This window comes from Rhinolophus sinicus, linkage group LG03 (assembly GCF_036562045.2).
Source record: "Rhinolophus sinicus isolate RSC01 linkage group LG03, ASM3656204v1, whole genome shotgun sequence".
Classification (NCBI taxonomy): Eukaryota; Metazoa; Chordata; class Mammalia; order Chiroptera; family Rhinolophidae; genus Rhinolophus; species Rhinolophus sinicus.
The window spans coordinates 1,276,351-1,299,668 of NC_133753.1; the positions used below are offsets into that span (position 1 = coordinate 1,276,351).

General features: G+C 62.1%; 2 protein-coding genes across 6 annotated transcripts; one reads left to right on the top strand and one right to left on the bottom strand.

The window, feature by feature from the left end:
• The first annotated feature begins 72 nt into the window (after positions 1-72).
• On the top strand, positions 73-12,068 carry TMEM179 (transmembrane protein 179). Its single transcript, XM_019747257.2, has 4 exons — positions 73-377; positions 7,206-7,343; positions 8,573-8,651; positions 9,463-12,068. Exons 1-4 carry the CDS (start codon positions 73-75, stop codon positions 9,640-9,642), a joined length of 702 nt encoding a protein of 233 aa, XP_019602816.1. The 3' UTR covers positions 9,643-12,068.
• LG03H14orf180 (linkage group 03 C14orf180 homolog) lies at positions 12,056-23,024 on the bottom strand. 5 transcript variants are annotated; one of them, XR_012494488.1, is made up of 7 exons: positions 22,743-22,996; positions 21,092-21,240; positions 16,548-16,674; positions 14,907-15,036; positions 13,433-13,468; positions 12,831-13,064; positions 12,056-12,271 (listed from the first exon to the last, which is right to left on the bottom strand). XR_012494488.1 is itself a non-coding variant. In XM_074326806.1 (6 exons), the coding sequence occupies exons 3-6, from the start codon at positions 14,973-14,975 to the stop codon at positions 12,100-12,102; spliced, it is 531 nt and encodes a 176-aa protein (XP_074182907.1). In that variant the 5' UTR covers positions 14,976-15,036; positions 16,548-16,674; positions 22,743-23,024; the 3' UTR covers positions 12,056-12,099. The 5 variants fall into 5 exon arrangements, 3 of the variants coding, with proteins under 3 accessions (XP_074182907.1, XP_019602817.2, XP_074182909.1); XR_002138679.2 differs by having other exon boundaries at positions 12,056-12,291; XM_074326806.1 differs by lacking the exon at positions 21,092-21,240 and having other exon boundaries at positions 12,056-12,291; positions 22,743-23,024.
• Positions 23,025-23,318: the final 294 nt, after the last annotated feature.

The following is a 23,318-nucleotide window of genomic DNA, read 5'->3' on the forward strand; positions in this document are numbered from 1 at the left end:
AGCGCTCGCCCCGCGCCCCCAGCCCGGCCCCGCGGCCTCCTCCGGCCGCTTCCTCGCCCTCCTGGCACTGCCATGGCGCTCAACAATTTCCTCTTCGCGCAGTGCGTCTGCTACTTCCTAGCCTTCCTGTTCAGCTTCGTGGTGGTGGTCCCGCTGTCCGAGAACGGCCACGACTTCCGCGGCCGCTGCCTGCTCTTCACCGAGGGCATGTGGCTGAGCGCCAACCTGACGGTGCAGGAGCGGGAGCGCTTCACTGTGCAGGAGTGGGGCCCGCCGGCCGCCTGCCGCTTCGGCCTGCTCACCAGCCTCCTGTCGCTGCTGCTCGCCGCCGCGCACGCCTGGCGCACGCTCTTTTTCCTCTGCAAAGGACACGAGGGGTAAGTGGGACCTAGCGGCCGCCTTGCCCCAACAGACCAGCCCGCACCTCGGGCACGGTGCCCCTTCCGTGTCCTCAGCGCCTCCAGGCTCTCCTTCCCCCAAGGAGGAGCATGAATCCCTCCATCTCCCCGGGAGCTTGGAGGCCCTAGAATACCAACCCTGGGCCCGCTCCTCTTCCACGCACACTGCCCTTTGTCTACACGCAGGACCCAGGGACCATGACGCTCACCGGTCCTGGGTCCTCCGTAGGAGACCAGTGCTTCCCATCCCAATGCGCCTCACCTCTGGCCTCCGGAATCTACCACCTCCCCAGCACCCCCGCGGCGCCCCCAGGCCTAGATGTTGCTGTCATCTCACCTCCGAGCAGACCTGGGCTCGGTGGCTCATCCCGGCCACACCCGTCAGCACCGCGGACAGCTCCACTCCCGTCTCCAACCTCTGCTGTGCTCCTGATGGGGGGGCGGGGGTGAAGGCGGGGAACCAGGCCAGGCCCTGGGTGACATGGCATACTGGGGAGTACTCCCCTCATCCCCGTCGTCCTGGGAAGGGTGATGGCAGAAGAAGGTCTGGAGGGAAGCCCCTCGAGGCCCATAGCTAACGCTCAGACCTTGGCTGGGGGATGCCAGGGAGGGACCCTGTTTCCCTGAAAATCAGACCCGGCCAGACCGTCAGCTCTAGTGCGTCTTCTGGAGCAAACATTAATGTAAGACCCGGTCTAATTTTACTATACTATGAGACCAGGTCTTATGTAACATGATATAATACAAGACCAAGTCTTATTTTTGTTTTTGCTCCAAGAGACGCATTAGAGCTGCGTCTTATTTTCGGGGAAACATGGGAGCAGATGTGAAGGGCCCTGCTTTGTCGGAAGGGCCCTGCTTTGCCGGAAGGGTCCGGCTTTGTGATCAGGGCCTTGCGTTCTCCTTACAAGCCTCCCTTCCTCCTGGCCCCCATTCTCCTGCCCTGGCACCATTTTGGAAGCGAGTGGGATGAGACTCACCTTAGCAGCCCACATGTGTGAGTTTCCCGGGCTGCTGTACCGAAGTGCCACAAAATGGGGGCTGGAAGCAATTCCTTCTCCCAGTTCTGGAGGGCGGAAGGCCAAATCAAGGTGTCGGCAGGGTTGGCTCCCTCTGCAGAGAGGGTGCTCCAGGCCTCTTCCCAGCTGGTTGGTGCTCCTTGGCCTGGACGTTTATCATGCCAGTCTCTGTCTTCCTGTTCACGTGGCCTCTTCTCTCTTATATCTTCTAAGGACATGAGTCACTGCATTTAGGGACCACCCTAACCGTAAGGCCAGGATGACCTCGTCCTGACATCTTTATTAATGACAATCAAAGACCCTATTTCCGTCTTCACTGGGGTTGAAGACGTGGACATATGTTGGCGGGGACATGAGTCAACCCCCTACAGCAAGGTTCTGGATTTGGGGTGTGCAGGCAGCCATGTGCCGGCCTGGGGAGGCCTCCAGGTGTTGTGGAGTTGGGGCTCTGCCTTGCTGCCAGGTTCCTCCTTCCTCGTGCTGCTCGATGGCTGGTGTCCTGAGGACACATCAGCTGCACCCACGTTGCCATGGCCAGGTGTTACCCCAGGTAGAGTCCTCGTGCAGTTTGGAGCAGTAGAAGGATCTCTGAACACGAGACGGGGTCTTAGGAAGAGGATGGGATGGTCAGCAGAGTGGGTAGTTTGATGTCCCTTCAGCCTGGGAAGCTGAGGGCAGTGGACATAGGCCAGGTGGGGGCCATGGTTTGTCCATCAAGTCGTGCCCATCATTCCAGCTTGTCCCCACAGAACAAGTGGCTTTAAGGTGTTCAGGCTCCAGCTGGCAAGGACACCAGCAGCTCTCTGGGTAGGGCCCCGTCTGTGATGTGGTAGTTCAGAGCTGAGACAGACTCCAGAGGCTCGGCGCAGGCGGGGGAGGCCGCCCGTCTCACACAACCTGCACGGCGAACCTGGGGAATTCATAACAGCAGCTTCTGTCCTTGTCATCTTGTGGAAGGTGCCCTTCAGCTCCGTGGAACTGCCATCGCCACCCCCATTTTAAAGTTAGAAACTGAGGCGTGGGGACTTCCCGTGCCTCCCTGTGTTTCGTCACTCTGCTTGTCTTCCGGACAGAGGGCGCTCGTGCTGCTGGGAATGTGGCCTGGTTGGAGGAACATCTCGGGTCTTGTCTCCCTTTGCATCCGTTCCAGGGACTCACCTGGTCCCACCACCAGTGACCTCTATCCAGGCTGTGTCATGGCAGCCAAGGCTGGGCCAGCCTCTCCTGTGTAGGGACACCTGTTGCACAAGGTCCTCCTTGGCCATCAGGAAGTATTGGCCCCATGGGCGGCGCCTCCACCCGCCCCACCTCGTCCACTGCGCAGTCCAGCTGGCAGTCGGTCAGCTGCGATGACGTCTGTGGAGAGTGCCAGCTCTTCATGGCACTTCTGCTTGTAGGGCTCAGTCACAGCTGCCATGGCTGCCCATCGGAGGGGACCCTGGCTGGACGAGCCCAAAGCAGGCACGCGCCTTATTCCTCAGTGTGCTTGGGGCTGAGCGCAGGGCAGTGCACAGGGGTCACCGAATTAGTGTTTGTTGAATAAATGACAGACAGGTGCCTGCATGCTGAGATCCGCTGCTTCGCAGTCACTGCCCTGGCCCCGATAGCTTTGCAGATTCGCAATCTGGCCAAGGGCTCAGCCCTCCAGGCTTGCTGTGTCCACGCGTTCAGACCCCCAGGAAGGCGGGGTCTGCCTCGTCTGCCAGAGGTGAGATGGTTGACCAGAGAAGCCAATTCCTGCTCAGTCGTTGGTTAATCCGTGTGCACCAGGCGAGCACGAGCTGGGCCAGCCAGGGGCTCAGGACAGCAGGAGGCTGGGGAGGGCAGTTAGGTGAGCTGCTGTGATGGCCGAGGGCTCTCAGGGCCATTGACAGCGCAGGACGTCCCGCCCACTGAGGACATCACTGCCCGTCACACCCGGCCTGCATAGGGCTGGTGTGCACCCTAATTGTCTTAGAAGTCCAACTTCAGAGACCATCCAGGACCCCACCGAGACCGAGGGCAGAGCCGCACCCTTTGGTTTGTGTGACAGGCTTGAGGTTGGGTCCCGAGCTGGTGCGTCAGACACCGTGTAGGGGCAGCTTTCTGCACGGGGCACCCTGGCTGCTGCCTGAAGGAATGAGGTCGTGGACCTGGCACCTGTGGCTTCTGGGTGCCTCGCTGTTTCAGGGCAGGTGGATGAGCTGAGGGTGAGCCGCGAGCTGGGGGGCCTAGGCAGCTTTGCCCGAGCGGGAGCCCCGTGGCGTCCAGGTGGCAGCGGTTTGTGATTGATGGCTGGGGAGCACTGGGTTAAAACAACCCATCTGCCTGCCCACACGCCTCCCTCAGCCTGCAAATCACTCCCAGGGCTTCCCAGGATGCTGTCACCATGGAGACGGCACAGCCAGGCAGGGTACCCTGAGAGGCCGCGGGAGAACGATGGAGTTAACCCTGTGTGTGCATGCGGGCTCCCTGGTCCTGACCGCGGCCCCATCCAATCCCTGGGGGAAGGGGGGGGTGGGGTGGGGTGAACTCTGGGGGCCAGGGCGAGTGAGACTCCAGGCACACCCAGTTCTTCAAAAATCTGTAGAGCCCTGGCGAGTGCTGAGGAAACCGACCAGAAATGGACAAGGAGTAGAAAGAAGCTGTTAGCTGGGTGACCCAGCCTGGTGCCCTTCCCTGAGCCGTGCCCGTTTCCTAGGGATGCAGCTAGAGTGTCTGGCTGTCTCCACAGTTGGGTTTTCTGCTGTTGGAGCTTGTGCTGTAGACCCCCCTCAGAGGTGGGTTGGCTGGACCCAGAATCCGGCTGCATCCTGGGCCTGCTGGGTAGAGGGTGCTTCCGCTGCACAGGGAGTGACAGGCCACTCCCCACCCTCTCGGGAATTCAGTACTGAGCCTGGGGACACCGCTCCCCGTGCAGGGAGCGGGATCTGGCGTTGACTGTTTGTCCCGGTGGCCTGCTTTCTGCACCTGGCCATCCCTCCCCACAAGGAGGCCCGCGGCAGAGACGCTGGTGCCTGCAGGATGGGTGCTGGTGGGGGCCGCAGAGGGCCGCCACGGGGCCAGTGGTCCCCATGAGCTGCACCTGTGCGCTGAGGCCAGGCTGCTCCTGCACTCTGCCTGTGGAAGCCCCTTTCTGCTGCCGAGACCGCCGAGTTCTCCTTGGCTGGAGCGGAACAGCCATGTAGGACCGAGATGCTGGGTGTAGGCTCTGGGTAACCTCCGCAGAGCACCAGCTCCAGTGTGCTGGACGGAGCCCCAGTCAGCCCCGCTGCCCCACAGGGGCCCAGCTGGCCCCCGAGCCGCAGTCCCCTGCCATCTTGTTGCTCAGGGTGACCCAGCAGCTTCTCCCACCCCACCTCTGCACCCCCATCTCCTGTGGCAACATGGGCCCAGCCCGTGTGCAGATCTCCAGGTGTGCCTCGTTCAGGGCCCAGAGAGCAGGAAGCCTGTCCCTGGCTGGACGTCCTGGGGGAGGGGCTGGGAGCACATGAGCCCCCAGCAGCAGTGCTCTAGGCCTTCACCCACAAAGCCCCCTCAGTTTCCATGGTAACCAAGTGGGGGACTCTTACTACTCAATTTACAGAGGGGAACCTGAGGCCCAGAGGGTGACTTGCTGAAGGTCACACACTGGCAAAGGGGCCGCCAGGTCTGACACCAGCTCTGCCTGGTGACAGCCTCGGAGGGGGCGGGCTGTTACTGTACCCCTCTTTGCAACTATAGGCCCTGACCTCTTATCCTGGGCACCCCGCCCGGATGTATTTTGCAGTTCAGAACTGTGTCTGCCAGGGTCCCAGCCCAAACATGACTCGCCGTGTCGGTGACTGGAGATGTGGGGCCTGCACCCTTCCTGTCACCACGCCCAGCCGGAGGGACTGGGAAGGGGAGGGCTTTGTGGGAGGCGCTGCCTGGAGAAGAACGGGGACCTTGCTGGGGGACTCAGCCAGCCTGGGACAGCCCCCAGGAGGGACCTGGGGGTGACACATACCTCCTTTCCTCCCACCTCCGTTCCCATTGGCCAAACTCAACCAGGAGCCACGGAGGGGTCATAGCCGTGGTCCCCTCAGGTCAGCCTCCTGGCGGGGGGGGGGGTGAGGGCTCTGAAGAGCTGGGAAGACGGCAGCCCAGCGGGTCCAGTTTGGGCAGGGGCCACAGAGCCACCCACGCACGAGGAAACCCCCCAGGGCTCAGGCAGACCTGGGAGTCGAGCAGCAAACAGGACCTTGACGCTGAGGGGGAGCGGGCCGTGGGGGCCCAGCCAGCTCATGCGAGCTGTACTGCAGGTGCTGGTCTTCAGAGGAGCTGGCATGTGGCGGGTGCTGTGCCAGGCGCGGTGCTGGTCTTACTGGCACACGCTTCTCACCTCCGTCACCTGGGTTTAAGCCCCCGTTGTACGTGGGCGCACACGTACCAACCCGCTGGCCAGCCCCTCCCCCGCCTTGTGCTTGCTGTGGTGTGATTGCTGCCACTGTGGTTGTAAGAAGGGCGTCTGCTGCCTCGCCCCTCCCGAGGCTCTTGGGAAGGTTTGGGGCCCCCCGCGAGCAGGCGGTTCTGCGTCTGTGCAGCCATGTGGCTGGGGTGAGAGGACAGCCCGTCTGTGCAGCCGTGTGGCTGGGGTGAGAGGACAGCCCGGTGGGATCTTTCCCCAGAGACGCACGCGGTTCCAGCTGCCATCAAGCGGCCTGGTGATGTGTACTTCATGCTGGGTTTGATGCCCTCGGCCCAGGTACCTCCTGGGGCCAGGACTGTGTCGTTTTGAATCCTTTGTCTCTAGAGCCCAGCATGGGGTGGGGGCGGGGTTGAGGCTCAGAAAGTGCCTGTCACGTGAGTGAATAAATGAAGGCGTGAATGAATGGACATGCGTGGCCCCCGCCTTGCCTGGGTCCACAGTCAGCACATGGATGACGGCAGCTTGGGTGTTTTCGTGGCTGAGCTGCCAGCTGAGACCTTGCTTAGTAAATGTTCACTGTGAAGCGTGTCCACCTGCATCGTTTACCTCAGATTGGGTGGTGTTCACATCACACCTGCTGGCAGGTGAGAGGAGGGCCTGGGCAGCCGTCCCACCTGAGGGAACTCCCCCTGTGGTGCCGCCCCTCCCGTGGGACAGTCCTGTCTCCTGCCTCTGCAGGCTCCGCCTGCCAAGGGGCTCACAGGCGACTCTGGATCCTGAGGGGGCGGTTCAGAGATGGCGGATGGTGGGTGTTTGCGGCCGGGACAGGAGTCTGGTGGTGCCGTGGGGTGTTCTGGGTATGTGCCCCCATGTTGTCAGAGGGCAGCCCAGGGGATCCGTACCCGTGTGGACCCTGGGGAGGCCCTGGCCCCGAGGGGCGGTACAGCCCGGCCATGCGCCAGCCCCGTCCTCATGGCCCTGCCTCCCGGGTCCCCCCACCCCTGCCCTGATCACAGCTCAGCCTTTCAGCTTGCAATGGGTACATCAGAGCGGGTCATGTGGCACCCTAGCGCAGGTCCAGGCCAGCAGCGTTGATGGCCATGTGGGCAGATGGCCTTGAATGGCGTCTTGTCTTTCCAGCAGGTGAGCTGGGGGACTGAGCGGCGTGGGCCTCAGGCTTGCCCTGCCTCCTCTGTGACATAGTAGGAACAAAGGTTCCCACTCCTGGGTCTTTGGGAGGACGGGTGGGCAGCCTGGGGCCAGCAGGAGGGACTGCAGGGTGAGGGGCAGCTGCGGGAAGTGGCATTGGCCCCTTGCAGCCCGTCGCCCCAGCTGGAAACCTGAGGCTGGGCCGCCCTTCCCTGTGGCTGGGCCCTGCCGGGGGTGGTGCCGGTGACCGCCCTCCCGTGCTCCCCGCAGCTCCTTCCTGTACGCCTTCCTGAACCTGCTGGTCAGTGCCTTCGTCGTCTTCCTCGTCTTCATCGCCAGCACCATCGTGAGCGTGGGCTTCACCATGTGGTGCGACGCCATCACCGAGAAGGGCACCATGCCCCACAGGTGTGCCCGGGCCGCCCCCTCCTGTCGGGGCCCCATCCTGGGCCCGTAGTTCTGCTCATCCCACCCGTGCCCCGACCTTGGCACACCTACCAGCTCCTTCCCTGGGACTTGCCCCTGTGACACCACTGTCCCTTCCTGGTTCAGGGACCTGAAGCTTCATATGGAGCGGGGTCCCCACGGACACTGGCGGTGTCTGGGTGAGGAGTGGGGGTCCAGGAGGTTCGCGCTTCCAGCTGCCCCATCACATCCCGCATGTGGGTGGACAGGACCCCACAGGGGACTCCAGGTCCCCGTGCCTTGATACGGCCACACAGCGGAAGGCCCTGGAGACGGTGCCCGGCGTTGCCTGCAGAGGCAGAGGGCCGGCCCCTGTCGTAGCTGGGCTGTTGGTCTCGGTGGGTTTGAGAGGTGCCGGGGTGGTGAGCAACAGGGGCAGAAGCTTCAGACTGGGGACGGAGGTCTTCGGGGCCAGAGTGGCTGCTCTGGGCCCTGAGCGGGGGCAGTGTCTGCTTGGGGGACACCCCGGATGCAGCACAGTGACTGCCCGAGCTCCTGAAGGGCCGCCCACTGCCCAGCCCAGGGGCAGCATCCAGTGCCCCGGCCAGGACCCTGCAAAGGCAGGACCTGGGCTCACCATTTTCAGAGGCTCCAGGGTCTTCCAGCAAAAGCAGCCCTGGGACCCCAAAGTGTAAGGTGGCTGAGGGCGCCGGCTCAGCCGGTGCCCTCACCCTGGGGGCCTGTGCTTTGGCCTGGGGCACACACCGGGGGCAGGTTTGAGCACGCTGGGCGGTGGCTCCGTGGGAACCCCGCAGGCAGCCCCTCCATGGTGGGGGTGTCTCGCCCACGCTGAGCTGACCTTTGCTCACTGGGCCCCCAGGCCACCTGCTTCCTTACCCTCCCAGAGCCCTCAGAGCCTGGGTGGCCCCTGGGCATAGCTTTGGGCTTCTCCAGAGAGACGCCCAGCTTCCTTCTCCCTACGAACAGTGATTCCAGCCCTTCAGCGCCACCCCCAGCCCCTCCAGGCCCTGAGGCCCAGCCGGCCCTGGTGTCCCCCACCGTCCAGGGCCAGGTTGGGGCTGGCTGTGTGGGGTCCCTGCTCCACAGACAGGGCGTCGAGGCTCCCATCTGCCCTACCTTGGGGACAGCCCCCCTGCCCTTTGGGAGCGATGCTCGCTGCTGCTTCTGCTTGGTGGCTCGGCAGTCACCTTCCCCTGTGTCTTGCGTTTTAGCTGCGAAGAGCTGCAAGGCATCGACCTCGAGCTGAATGTGGACAACTCTGCCTTCTACGATCAGTTTGCGATTGCCCAGGTAGGCGGTGCTGCCAGGTGGGTGAGGTCCCAGGCAGGAAGCGGGCATACCCTGCTCTCCAGGAAACCAGGGTTGACTCTGGGGGCCGAACGCAGGCAGGTCAGGACATGTTGGGACATGTCGGTGGTCAGTGAGGACCTGTCTGCATCTGTTTCCCAGCAGATGACACTCATGACCCTGAGGAGGGGATGCCAGGGTGGGGCTGGCTCCTTCCAGCACCCAGCAGGGCTCGAGGGCATCCAGGTTCGCTTCCAGACCCAGCCTGGCTGCTCAAGGCCCATGGTGGCCAGTGGCCAATCCAAGGACTTTTGCAACAGGCGGAGCCCTCTGGGGGGCTGGACAGCGGTAGGTCCGAAGGGTCTTCGCTGACAGGAGCTGAGACTGCCAGAGATGGCTTCACGCAGATTTAGTGGAAAATGCTTCAGCCGTAATTCAAACCAAGTAGGTGAAGGAGAGAGCGAGGCGTCTGATGACAAATGAGAACCGGTGAACGGGGCTCAGGCCTGGTTCTGATGCCATCGTTTCTCCTTCAACCGTTTGGAAATGGCCGCCGATGAAGGTCACTTCGTTGTGGCCACCGCAGGAGGCTTCGTTAGGGACCAGCTCTCCTTGGAGCTGCTAGAAGGAGAACGGCTACCTGGCTTACCCCCCACCCCATGAGGAAGGAAGCAAAGGCTGGCCCCGCCTGTCCTGTCTTTGTTCCTCTCCCAGCAGGCCCTGTCCCTTGTCCCTTTCCTGGGGGTGGGTGGGGACAGAGGAGCGAGGCTCCAGGTGCGGGCGGCTTCTGACCCTGCTCTCCGCCCTCACGCAGTTTGGCCTCTGGGCCTCCTGGCTGGCCTGGCTGGCCCTCACCGTCCTGGCTTTCCTGAAAGTCTACCACAGCTGTCGGCAAGAGGACCTGCTGGATAGCCTGCTTCACGAGAAGGAGCTGCTGCTGGCCAGGCCGGCCTCCCGGGCCTCCTTCCAGGAGGAGAAGAGTGCCGTCATCTAATGTCCTCGGGCGGCCCCCAGGTGCCCCCAGCTGCCCGGGGGCACACGGCTTGTCCTGGGGGCGTGGCGGGGGCTCTGCCTGGGCCCCCACCCAGGCCGCATAGCCTTGCGTGTCTGTCCTGTGTGTAGCCAGCACCTCGACCCCCGTGGTGAGCCCGGCCGCCTGTGGACCTGGTGGGGGCAGCACAGGGGCTGGGCAGCAAGGGCCTCCTCCAGCCTTCCGGCACCTGCCTGATGGGACCTGGCTGGAGGGCGTCCAGCCTCGCAGACCCCTCTGGCGATCGGGCTTGCAAGGTCCACAGCGCTGCTGCCCAGGTGTCATTCTGTGTGTGACTCCATGGCAGCAGCCCGTGTCCCTGACGGACCCCAGCAGCCCACGATGGTCACACGTCACTCTTGTTCCTTGCTCCTGAGTGGTGTGTGGGACAAGAACCCCGAGAGGGACAGCAGGGACTCACATGCGTTGCCCGCCTTCTGGCCCCGGAGGTGGCCCCCCCAGGGCTGCATCCCCTCTGCTCCCACTCCAGGGCCCCAAGGTTGCCAGGCCTGGTCTCCACATTGAAACGGCAGTGGCAGTGGTGTCGGCCTGGTCAGGTGGTGGCTGCGTGGGTGTCCTGGGGAGCGGCTGCAGTGCCGTGTGGTTCCTTCTGTTCTCTGCCCCAGGACTTGCCCGGGGGAGCCCCGTGTATCCTGACTCCTAGAGGCCCCTGGGCCCCAGTGTTTGTCTCACAGTGTGTGGTCTGGGCCTGTGCTTGGCAGGGAGGGATGGGCCAGGTGCCACTGCAGGTGTCAGTATGTACATGTGAGGGTGTGGATGTGCGATATTAGTGTACATGCAGTGAAGGTGTGCGTGCGCATGTAAGGCTGCACGGGAAGGTGTGTGCGTGGGGACGTGTGCAGAGGAGTGTGTGAGAGCACACGAGTGTACAAGTGCATGTGAACAAGGCCATACACGATGTGAGTGTGCTGTGAGCATGTGTGTGCACGTGTGTGTGCACGTGTGAGCACATGTACACGAGCACGCGTGTGCATAAATGTACATGGGCATGCATATGCACACGCACACAGCACGTGCATGCACAGGTGTGCATACGAATGTGTGTGCACATGTGAGCTTGCGTGTGTGAGCACAGGAAGGTGTGGGCCGTGTCCAGAGCAGGTGAGCACACACACTTCCCTGGACAGCCCCTCTGGGCCGCATCTTGTGGGGTGCCCCGTGCCCCCACCACCCAGGGCAGGGGGCTGCCTTCCCATGTGAGGCCCCAATGCCCGAGAGCACAATCCTGCCCACACCTCACAGTGGCAGGTGGGGGAGCAGGGTCATCCAGGACCCAGGAGCTCAGTGCTGAGCAGCCAGGTGGTCCTGCTGGGCCACCTGTGCTCAGTCCTCTGTGTCCTATCCAGGAGGGGGGCACCAGGCGTAAGAGTACCTGCACCCACCCCAGGGCTCTCTAAGCAATTTTAACTTCCTGGGCTGGCCCTGCAGCTGCTCCCCGCCCTCCAGGGGGAGGAAGACCCCGGCTCCCCACGTCTGTGGCTCTCACCGCCAGTGAGTGCTTTGGTCTCCCTAGTGGGGGGCATGGGGCCTCCAGAGGCCTGGACAGTGGTGCTGGGTGGAGTGGGCAGCCTGGGCCGGGGAAGTGAGGTGGCAGGTCACTTGTGATGCTGCTTGGCTGGCGCCTCTTTGGGGGAGGTTGGTGCCAGGTGACTGAGGGTCCTGGCTTGGCAGAGGCGCTCTGCTCCCAGGGCCTGGCCCAGAGTTCCAGGCAGAGCAGTGGGTCTCTTGGGCGTGGTGTTTAACAGAACCTGAGGTCCCCAAGCAGATCTGGTCACCCGGGCCCTGCCTGCCAGCCCCTGAAGGCCCCTCCTCTGTTCCCGGCAGAGGGTGGAAAGGCTCTGCCTCGCCTCCCATTCAGGCAGCAGCCAGCCAGGCCCAGAAGGAGGGGCAGCGGTAGAATGTGGCCTGTGGAGCCTAAGGGTCCGCAGAAGCTTTGGGTCTGCACTGGTGCATCTCCCAGAGCTGGTCTGGGGCGGGTTAGCTGAGAGCTGTGTCCACTTTCCTGCATGCGTCACTCGCAGAGGGGGCTGTTGCTGACAACTTGTGCCTGTCTCAGGCTGGCTGCACGGGCAGCCCCAGACATCCACACCCTGGGGGCTTCCAGGAAGGGAAGAGGGTGTCAGGACAGGAGCTGTGTGCCTTTGCAGCGGGCAGGGGATCCCCTCCAGGACTGGACGGGAGCGGCAGGCGGCGGGCACACCCAGGGTTCCGGACAAGCGCCCACCCCATTGGCTTATCCCTGCTGTTTGATAACTGACATCCTTGTTTTAATTCTACTTCTGGCTAAACTGAAAGTAAACTTAAGTGTATCTATTTCTCAAAGTCAAAATAAACACAGAAATACCGGCCCCTGTAATGTGGATGCATCAGCTCACCTTGTTTCAGTGTTTTATCTGCTTGTCATTTAAGGTTAAAAACTGCATTTGTGTTTGCACCTGGAGTTCCTGAACCTCCAGGAACTAGGAGCTGGCCCCCCCACAGGTCCACCACCCCAGGCCAGCACGTCCCACTGCTCCGACGTGGCTTCCAGAGGTGACAGCTGATGGCGCATTCAGATTTCTCTGGGCAGGAGCTGGACAGGACACATTTCCCCTGGGAGGTGAGAATTCCCAGGCTGGGACCCAGGGCAGGGTCAGACCTGGGCACCACCACCACCACCAAGGTGGGCGTGCCGGGGCCCTGCCCTGCACACGACTTCAGGGCCCTTCAAGGGATCGCCACCCACCTCCACAAGCAGACCCGTGTCTCCTGGTAGGGTTTCGAGGTCTGGGCCCTGCAGGCCCTAAGCGATAAGAGGCCAGTTTCACCTCTGAGGGTCCTTGTCCCTGGAGGGCTGCTGCACACAGCCACGTCTGCTGGGACAGGGAGGGGTCCAGAGGGCTGGCTCAGGGGGCCTGAGCGTGTGGGTCCCAGCTGTGGAACCCCTTTTGTAACAGAGCCTGTCAGTAGGTCTGGGGTGTGAAAATGCAGGGGGCCCAGCCCCCAGGCTTCAGGCCCCATGTCTGATCTCAAGTCCTGGGGCCCCCTTTCCCAGCGGCCCTGCCTGCACCCCCCTTGGCACTCAGGTTCACCCTGTGCTGCTCCGGGCCAGGGCACTCAGACCCACCCTGGGCTTCCCCTTGCAGCCCTACCCGCCAGGCGGCCCGCAGGGCTGGAGGTGTGGTTCCTGCGCCTGCCCGCCCATCAAAGCTGTAGGAGGCAGTGCCAGCAGGCGAGGGCTGCTTGCCGTAGGTGCAGGACCAGGACGTGGAGCTGGGCCCGGAGGTCCTCGAGGCCACAGTACAGGGCCAGCGCCAGCAACAGCAGAGCGCACACAGACAGCCGCAGGAGCAGGGGGACACCAGGGGCACTGGGCCAGCCAGACGCTGGGGACGGAGGGGCAGGGTGAGCCTGATGCCCCAGCAGGACGCAGGGCTCCCTCCTCCCTGTGGGGCTGGCTGGCAGGAGGTGGTAGGGAGAGCACTGTGGCTCTGCCCATCAGGGTGGGGTCCTGGGGCTGACTCCATAGTGCCCATGGGTGTGGAGGTCCCCCAGCCCTGCCTGGTCCTCTGGGGGGGATGCTCAAAGGTGGCCTGGGGCTGGGGCCACAGGGCACTGCATGCGGGGGTGGGGGGGGTGGGGGAGGGCTTGGGAAGGCAGGGCCAAGGGCCCCTGGGCAGGCGGGACGAGGGCCCCTGGGGAGGGCAGGCATGCATGGGTTCCTGTGGAGGCAGGGTGAGTGCTGAGAACTTACCCTTGGCCATGGCAGTGGGCTCCCTGCCAGCGATGTCTGGGAAGGAGAGCATAGAGTGGGTGCCCCGCTGGGGGCACGCTGAGCCTGCCCCGCACCCCCAGGCTTCTCACCTCACTTGCCCACCCAAAGGACCCTGAGACAGACCGTGTCAGATACAAGTGCTCCCAATTAGCAGATGGGAGGCCCAGGTGGTAGAGTCTGCCTGACAACACCGAGGGGTCTGCCCAGGCTCGCTGTTCCAGGGTCAGGCTGCCAGAATGTGGGGCTCCAAGATGTGCAGGGTGTGGTGACCCCCGTGGGGAGCCTGGGGGGGCCTGCAGGGGTGGTGGGCCGGGGACAGCAGGGGCTGGCCCTCTGCAGTCTGCTCCCGGGGCTGTTGAGAAGCAACAGGGCGAGGGGAATGGGAGATGTGATCTCTCTATGGGGGCAAGGGCTGAACCCGGGGTGGGGGAGCAGGTGGAAGCTCCAAGGGGCCGTCGGGGAGGCTCCCCATGTGTCAGGGCTGTGAGTTTTGTGAAGTCCTGAGGAGGCTGTGGTGGGCAGCATCTAAGATATTCTCACGATTGCCCCCCCACCGTGTTGTTGCCTGTGTGGTCCCCTCCTCTCAGTATAGGGGGGCTGTGGCTCATTTATACCCAACAGAATATGGCAAAGAGGAAGGGATTCTGTAGCCATAATGAAAATCCCCAATCAGAGTCAATCCAAAGGGAGATTGTCTTGGGGGGGCCTGATCCAGTCAGGTGAGTTCTTTACAAAAGAGGGGCTGGTGGTCAGAGAGTCTGGCACTGGTCTCAAAGGTGCAGCTGCTGTGGATTCTACAGCTGCAAGGAAACAAATTCTGCACATAAGCCCGTGAGCTTGGACTGGGCCCTGCACCTCAGACGAGACCCAGCCCTGGCTGACCCCCTGGTGCGGCCGTGTGAGGAGCTGAGCAAAGCGCCCGCGACACTGTGCTCAGACCCTCGGCCCGTGGGAACACCGAGACGGTAGATGTGGGTTGCTTGCGCCTGCGAAGTTCGTGGTCTTTGTTACACGGCATAGGTAGCTGACACGGGCTGTGCTCCATGGGAAGGCCCAGCGTGGGAGTGAGGGACCAGGGGAGCAGCGGGAGCCTGGGCTGGGGCTGGGAGGATTTGGGAGGCGGCAACGAAGAAGGAGGGTGTGGGTGGGGCGAGGGGCAGGGAGAACCTCTGAGAGTGATGGATGGAAGTGTGGGCGGCATTAGGCACGCCTGCCCCACTGGCCTTTCCCGAGAGGACAGTGACCATGTGGGCAGCTCTGCTTATGTTCTTGCTGTTTTGTTGACCACCACCCCTCTGTCCAGACTGACCCCACAGGCCGGGGATTATTGGCGTTGCGCCTGTGAAGGCAGATCATTGGCTGTGGTCCCTCCGGATGGCTCTCCATGAGGTCCTGGGACATGCTGTCCCCCCCCCACGCCGCCCCAGGCCAGGTCACTGAGCTCCCCTCTTACAGTGGACGGCCACCTCCAAGGGCTCGTGGAACCGCACATGCCTCGAGGTCCTCTGTGGCTCAGCCCCATGGCCGCAGTGCTCTGGCCGGCTTAGTCTCAGGATCGAAGGGGGGCACTTCCTGTTGCCTTCCTGGGTGGGGGTGGGAAGCAGGTGGAAGTGAGCCCCTCCCGCAGGGCCCTCAGGAGGCTGGAGACAGGCTGCCCTGCCAGGACCCCAGCCCCTCCTCTGGGTTATGCAGCCACACCCACTGTGGGGGACCCAATGGTGTGGAGACCCCCTGCAGACCTGCCCTCGGTCCCCAGCCCCAGCCCCAGCCTGGTGGGCTGCCCTCCCACCCCTGCCTGGGACCAGCCCGATCAGATGGCTATGTTGGTGGTGCCACGGACGAGGTCAGTGGCCATGCAGGCCCGGGTCCCCTGTCCAGGCTCAGCCCCCACCAGTCCCGAGGGGTGTGTGGTAGTTTTCATACATCATTCGTGACAGTGTAGCTGGTGGTCACTGACACACTGATGGCTGTGTTCACGTCTGAGCTGCAGGAACGCTCTGTGGGGTTCTCCCTGCCTGGGCTCCCTGAGCCGGCCCTGTCCCAGCTCAGCGCCCGGCAAGCCTAGCAGCCCACCTTGCGTCTCTGCCACCCGCCTGCCTGTGGCTGGGGAGAGGGATGTGAGCACCGGGCCACTGGGGAGGGCAGAGCCTGGACACACATGCCCACCAGGCCCCCTCTCGCCCTCTCAGAGTTTGCAAGCTGGAGCCAGGGTTACCAGCCTGCGCTGAGTGCAGTGTCCCTGTCTAAAATGGTGACAACAGGCTGCTCTGAGTGAGAGCACCCTGTGAGCCAGGGCCGCTTCGGAGGTGGCTCCTGGCTGGGGCCCACTGGCTGCACAGAGCCCACTGCTGGCCTGGGCTGCGGTCATTCTGCTGAGGCACGAGACCCACTGGGTCTGGGGCTTGGCTGTCCCCTCCCCTAGCAGGGACATCTGTGCCTGTGGCCTACCGCGGCCTGGCAGTGAGCTCAGAAGCTAGAGCTGAACTCGGGCTGAAGTCAGGGCCCATCTGCTTCTGGAGAAACCCCTACTGCCTTCCGTGTGCTCCCCGTCCCGCCCCTTTGTCCTGGGTCCAGACCTGTCCAGCTGCCTCCCGACGGCCTCACCCGTCCTCCTGTCTCCACCCTCTGCCCCTCCGGTACCTCCTCCCTGGGCTGCCAAGGTGATCTTGCCGGGGAAGCACCCTGACCATCACTGTCCCGCTCCAGAGCCCGCCACGGCTCCCACCGCCTCTGCCTCTGCCCGCCGCCCCTCCCAGTCCCTCTGACGTCCTGTCTGGCCCGGCCTCCTGCCTCCCTTGGTGCTCTACCCTCACCCTTGGCCCTGATGAGACACTGTGAACATTTGGTCCTGCTGTGTCCCACCCTGGGGGCCTGACACCCTCTCTGCCAGACCAAACCTTGAAAGTGTCTCTTCCTGTGCCCACCGCATCACCCCTGTGATTTCCCCTCCCCAGGGGTCCTGGGGCAAAGGCAGGGATGAGGCTTCCCTTTTCTCCCCCTGCCCCCTGCCCCCAGTGGGAGCCCAGCTCACGGAGCTGGTGCCCTTGGCCCTGACATGCCGCCGGGACCAAGGCCGCCAGGGACCCCGCCTTACCCTCCCTGTCCTGGGCGTCGGTGAGCCTGGAGTGGCCGTCGCATCCCTTCTGGCCTGATGTCCTGTCTCTGGCTGGGAGCTGGGGCTCAAGGCTTGTGCTACAGTCCTCATTTACTGTGACATGGTCCTAAGTCAGCAAAGACATCATTTATCGCACAAGCAACTCTTGTAGGAATAAGACGAAAGAAGGAGAAATTCTCTACAGAAAGCTGGCTGGCTCCCACCTGCCGCCAGCCCCCCCACGAGCAGACACGCTGCCCTCCCAGGTGCTCCCAGCACCAAGAAACCTGCACCTTGCTTGCTCCAAACAACTGTGGTTGACGACTTGCTCAATGCCACTGCTTTGCACCATTTCACGGGACTGAGGTCCTTCATTTACAGCCACAGTATCCGGCATTCTGGTTTGCATCTTATTGTTGCTACTTGCAATTTTTGAAGGTCACAGATAAGTCTGCAGCGAATACCTCTGCTGCCTCCTTTCATGAGGGAGGATCCAGGAGGTGAATGATGGGGGTGGGGCTGGGAAAGCCGCTTAGGTCAAGCCCACCGCCTTGCCAGGTGGGGCTGGAGCTGGTGGGCCCACCCCTTGGTCCTGCCCAGACTCTCTGTCTCTCCCTCCCTCCCCCACTGCTCACTGACTAGGTGTCAGGTGGTACCGCCACTGTCATCTGTGACCCCTGATTGCGGTGATGTTTCTGTGCACCCCTGTCTGTCCTTACTAAGTGCAGCCCCTCTGGGGTGAGGTTCCTTTCCCCTCCTTTGAAGGGTCCTTGACTTTGAGTCTCCCCAAGTCCAGTTCTGGCCAGACCCTGCGGGGCTCCATCCGTGCAGGCGAAGCTGGGCTTTGAACGTCAGTCCCTCAAGGGCCCTGGGGGGTGATGGGCCGGCACCCCTCTTGCACTCATTGGGAAATTGAGGCCAAACACAGCCGGGGCTTCCCCAGCGCAGCTCCCCAAAACAGGGAGCCAGGGAGCTGTAGGGAGGGCCGGGTTTGGGTGAGTGCTGTGTGACCCTGGGCTGCCATACAGTATCCCTCCTGGGAGACAGCAGGCAGGCTGTGTCTCTTGGACCCTCAGCAGCAGAAATATCACAGACAAGCAGAGCGCCTGTGCGGACGCTGCCTGGAGCCCAGACTATACAATTATTTCAAAAGGGAACAATTTTCTCCTATCGCAGCATCAGGGTTTTTATTGTGAATGGGGTCATGGAAGGAGCTGGCCAGCCCAGGGAGGAAGAGATGGGAGGGAGGCTGGCGCATCTTAAGGACTTGCTCTCTGAGGGTGGCCAGAAGGGCCAGCCATGGGCCAATAGCAGAGACCACTGGTGGCCCAAAGGCTGGGGCGTGGTTCCAGGGCGACCTTCCAGATGAGGAAATAGGCTGGAGAGGCTGGGAACTGGCTAAACCATGCAGATACCTGCAGGGCCGTTGGTGGCACCCAGATGTGGAGCCCTACTGTGTGCAGGCCCTCCCCAGGCTCCCAGGTCTGCCCCAGGGACAGCAACGCGCGAGTGTGTGCACATGTGTGTATGCGCTTGTGTGAGTGTACAAGTGTGAAAGTATCCATATATATGTATGTGCAAGTATGTAAGTGTGAGTGTGTGTGAGTAAAACTGCACATTCATAGATGTATATGAGTGTGCATGTTCATGTTAGTGTAAGCATGTGTGTGCTGTGCACTCGTGTGAATATGCACAAGTGTGCATTGGAATGTACATGTGTGCGTGTACATGTGTGTGATGTGTGATACGTGTGAGTGTGTGTGAGTACGTCTGCATGTAATTGTATGATGCATGTATGAGTGTGGGTTAGTATATGCTGTGTAATGTGAGTGTACATCTGTGTGATTGTGTGATGTGTGTTTGTGAGTGTGAACTGGTACTTGTGTGTACATGTGTGAGTGTGTGTCTGTGTGTGACTGTGTGACGTATGTGTGAGTGTGAATTTGTGTATATGTGTGTGCTTCTGTAGGGTTGTGTGATACGTGTGTGAGTGCCCCGTGTCCAGTATTTTCATCTTCCCACAGCACTTTGCTGCACAGCGTGTTGGCGGTGGGCGGCTTTGCGGTGAAGATGAGATGGCGGCTGTGGTGGGTTCCTCCTCCCGCTGATGTCGCCCCCCAGGTACTGCCGTTTCTACACCACAGCAGACTGGTGGTGATGAGCGTGCACGGTGGTCTCGGGTAGTGGAGGAAGCAGCTGTGCACACGGACGTGCAGGCTGACTGCGTCCTAGACGGGGCACTGGCAGTCCCGGGGTAGACCCTCTGGGACACGGCCGCCCCCCGCCGTCCAGCAAGTTCATCAGCTACGCAAATGTATGGGAGGTGGCTGTTGACACAACAGCCTCCCAGAGCGTGAGTTAGCCACCTGGAGCTAGTTTGGGTACGACAGGACCATGACACTGGGTCATGTTATGTGGCCTCTCACCACGCAGCACTTGTCACACATACATGGCTGAGACTTCCAAGCCAGGGTATTTTCATTTTGGCAATAAAGTCTTCCTAATTTTGTTATTAATTTTTCACATTTCATATGTCTTTTTTAATGTATCTCCTTTATTTTTCGTTATTTTTTTTCCCATGGCAAAATCGCCTTACAGCCAATTAGTTGTGTGGCATAAGTGTTTATGGCGAAAATACCTAGAACAGTGTGCATATGTGTGTGGTGTATGTGAATGTATGGTGTGTGGGAGGGTGCAACTGCGTATGTGTGTCTGAGTGTGCACATGCATGCTAGTGTGTGAGCCTGTGTGTACTCATGTGCAAGTGTCTGCACATGTGTGGGCGTGTTTACATGCAGTGACTGGGCAGCATAGCCATGGTTCTGGCGCAGGCAGCCCCATAGGCTCAGCCAGCGCCCTCATGTGCCCTGTGTGACCATGTGTGACCTTGGGCAGCTCTCTGACCTCTCTGTGCCTCAGCCCACCCAGCTGTAAAATGGGAATAACAACAGCCACCACCTCGTGGGCTCTTGCGAGGGCGAGTGAGGTGGCCTGTGTTGAGGGCTCAGAAACAAGCCTGGGACAGAGCCTGTGCTCGGTGACATCAGCCACTGCTAGTGTTACACAGACAGAGGGTGTGACTTTATACACCTGGGACAGTTCCATGCCATGTGTGGACAGTGAGGACTTCCTATGGGGTGTCCTTTCCCTGACATCTCTGGGGAGGGAGTGTGATGCCTTCTCTGGCCGGGCGCCTATGCTGCGCTGTTCTCTGCTCCCCCTTCCCTACCTGCTCAGTGTTGCCCAGGCTCCAGCCCCCCCTTAAGTATGGCAGCGGCTCTTTGCTGACCCCCAGGACTGGCTGGACCCTGGACCCTGTCCTTCAGTTCAGAGACCTCAATCAATGGAAGGCTTCTCCGGGCCTCAGTTTCCCCACTGGTAACATGGAAGGAGGGTGTGGTTCAGGCATGCTCAGCAGGTGAAGGCTGCTCTCAGTACTGCCCCCCACTTCCCCCACACGCCTCCGCCTGCCCAGTGGCCTGCCCAGTGCCCCCTCCCGGGCTAGACAGTGGAGGGCGGGGCCTGTGTGGGAGCCAGAGGCTGTGGGGCCTCTGGCAGAGACAATGTAACACGAGTGCCCTCTGCTCGAGGCCAGCTCGTGACAGATGGGTGATAAAGGGTGGAAAATACCTCCAGGGCCAGGGGCCTGCACAGTGTCACCCCTGCGTCTGCCCTGGCCTGGGGAGGCCCTGCTCCTCTGGGCATGCCCCTCTAACCTCTGGCTCCTGACCCCTTTCCAGGAGAAGAGGTCTGGCCTGGCCACACATCCACAAGACTGTGACAGCCTGTAGGGTTTGGCCTGGTGCCCTCCTCCCTCCCTCCCTTGGCTTGAAGCCTTTGGGAGATAGTGCCAGCACCCGCAGGGCCCAGCGGCCCCCAGGTTGTCCCTCCAGCCCAGCCCGGCCACTCCCACCAGCTTCCAGGGGTGTGTGGAACAGGCTGGGCTAGCTCTCACCTGGTTCAACACCTCGGAAATGCCAAGCCCTGGGGCCCAGCTACCTCTCTTGCCACCCACCCCAACCCCCTGGCTCTGTGATGCCCCCCACTGGGCTTCCCACCTCCACCTGGGCCAGCCTGTCACAGCTTTGTGTGCCTGACCACGTACTCTGCCCGTCCCATGTCTGCCCACTGCCTGCTGGCGTGTCTCCATCCTCACCGAGGGTCCCTCTGAGACGCCAGCACAGTGCCTGCCCTGTACGGGGAGGGGTCCTTCCTCAGCTCTGACCCTGTGGCTGGCCGTGGCTCAGCACCCACACCCCTGCCAGGCTCCTCCCGCTGTCCTGTCACCAGTGACATCTCCTCCAGGGGCATCTGCGCTGGCGGAGGTGGGAGAAGCACACTAGGACCTTGCCCAGGAGAGGCTGGAGCTCACGGGACCCCTGCTCACACCCCACACCACACACGTACACACACACGCACATACACACACGCGCACACATGCACACATGCACACACACGCACGCACACACGCACACTCATTCCCACACACGCCCCGACCCACCTGGGCTCCCGCAGGTGCCACACCACCGGGTGATCTTGCCTACCTGCCGGCGATCAGAGCCTCGAGCGGAGTGGGAACCGGAGCTGCCAGAGCTCACAGACCATCTGAGAAGATTCCGTTACAGCTGAGGGGCAGTGGCCTGAGTGGCCCCAAGGGCCCTGGCCACCTCCTTGCCTTCTGGACTGTCCAGACCTGGAAGGAGCTGTCGCTGTGGGCCTTGCTGGCCTGGGTGGAGCTTGACCTTCCAGAGGTCAGGCGTTTGTTCTGAGCAGCTTGGCTGAATTAAAGGGGGCTGAGGCCACACACTGAGGCTGTGCCTTCTCCCAGCTGGAAAAGGTGCTGGGGGGGTGACGTGGACACCCCCACGCCAGCCTGCCCTTAGGAGGAGGGGCAGTGTGAGGGCTGGTGGGTGGTGGGGGCTCTGGGAACAGGCTGGCAGCTTCCCAGATAACTCACATTTCTGAATTACGCAAGCGAAGTCCTGAGAAGGCCCGGCTGGGCTGACTGCTGCCTCGTCGGGCTTGCCTCCCGGGCTGGCCGTGGCCAGGGGACCGAAAGCAGGAGTTGGCCTGACCCCCGAAGCCCCTCCCCACGCCGAGATGTGCAGCCCACACATCTCTGGGGTACATTTAGGATGTGGGCTGACGATGGAACTGAGGGATGGCTGTGTATCTGCTGCACACAGTGGGTGCGTGGGAATGGGGACGGCTGACCCTGGCAGATGGGCAGGTGGACCCACGCATGTCACTGCCCCCGAGTTCCAATCCCCCACATAGAATGGGGGTGTTTGCCCACCATCCAAAGCACTGTGAGGACAGAGATGGTTGCTAGCCCTCCTGGGGGTGTCTGCACACAACAGGTGCCAAATGATGTGCCCTGAGCCGGATGGGTGACCCAATGCATGCACAGCGGGCCAGGATGGGGATTCCCACTGATGACCTCTGCTCGGAAAAGGGCCAGTTCTTGGGGTTCCCAAACGCAGTGGCCTGGGCTCAAGAGAGCTGAGTAATGAGCCATTTCTGCTTAGCTCGCTGCGCCTGCGTGGACCTGCCCTCAGCAAGGCCCCAGGGCCTTTGGGGAAGGCTTGCTGGTCTCGGTGCCCTACTCTGGGCCCTGCTGTCCCCTGGGAGTTCAGTCCCCTTTCCCATGACCCCTTCACTCCGTACGCCTGCTGCCCTGGTCTTGGACCCTGGTTCCTGGTGGCTTCTGACGGGACCGTGCTTGGCTCATGGCCCTGGGATGTTTGGAGAGGCCCATATTCCCACTTCTGGGCTGTAATGGACTGAGCTGCCCACTTCGCCCCCAGATAGCCAGGCCTCAGGCAGGCGCTGGGAGGAAGGCTCAGGCACGCTGCTGGGAAGGGCTCCGAGCCCAGGGCCCGGGAAGTCGCCGAGTGCTCCGGCCACCACACCATATCACTGCGACCCACAGGGAGCTGGGGCTTTTGGGGCCACCAGCCACCCTGGTTTGCCTGGGACTGTGCCTACTGGAACCCTGAATGTCCACATCCTGGGTGAACGGGAAGGATGGCTCCCCATCTTTCTCAGCCCCTGTCCAAGGCCACAGTGTGCCGTCTGCCGGCCTCTGCCCACGCCTGGCCTGCCCGCCCACCTGCAGCATGTCCCTTTGGTCTGGTGGCTTCCTTTTCACATGGTAAGTGGGCACCTCTCTGCTCCCCTCATCTGGGATCTCACCTGCTTCCTCCTGAATCTGTGAGGGACAGTGGCAGCAAGGCTCTGTGGTGTCCTCCAATAGGCATAGTCCAGCATGGTCCAGCATGTCTCAGAGGGCAGCACCCCTATGCCGCCTAGAGAGGCAGGCACTGGGCCATGCAGGTGGATGGGGCCGCTTCTGCTCAGCCTCCTGCCAGCTCTGGTCTGGAGGTGCAACCCACAAGATTGCAGGGTCATCCACGGCTGGCCTGCGTCCCTGCCCTAGGCCCCTCTGCCGGGTTGCAGAGCTCGGCCAGCTGGCAAGGGCTGAGCTATAATTACCTCTGCGCTTTGGCAGAAATAGCAGCGACCCCAAGGATAGGCCACTGGCCCCAGAGCGGGAGAGGACGTGGCTGTTTCCCAGGCCCTGAGAACATAGGCCAGGCCTGCAGACAAGACGATGGGTTGGTGGCTGCCCCCCCCACCAGGCTGATCCCGGAGCTGTGCAGCTCCTGGAAAACCCCATGGACTGGGGTCAGAGGTGGGGGGTGGGGTGGAGGATGGCGGTGGGGACGGAGAAGAAGGTGGGCGATGTGGGGGTCGGGAGGGGTGTGTGCT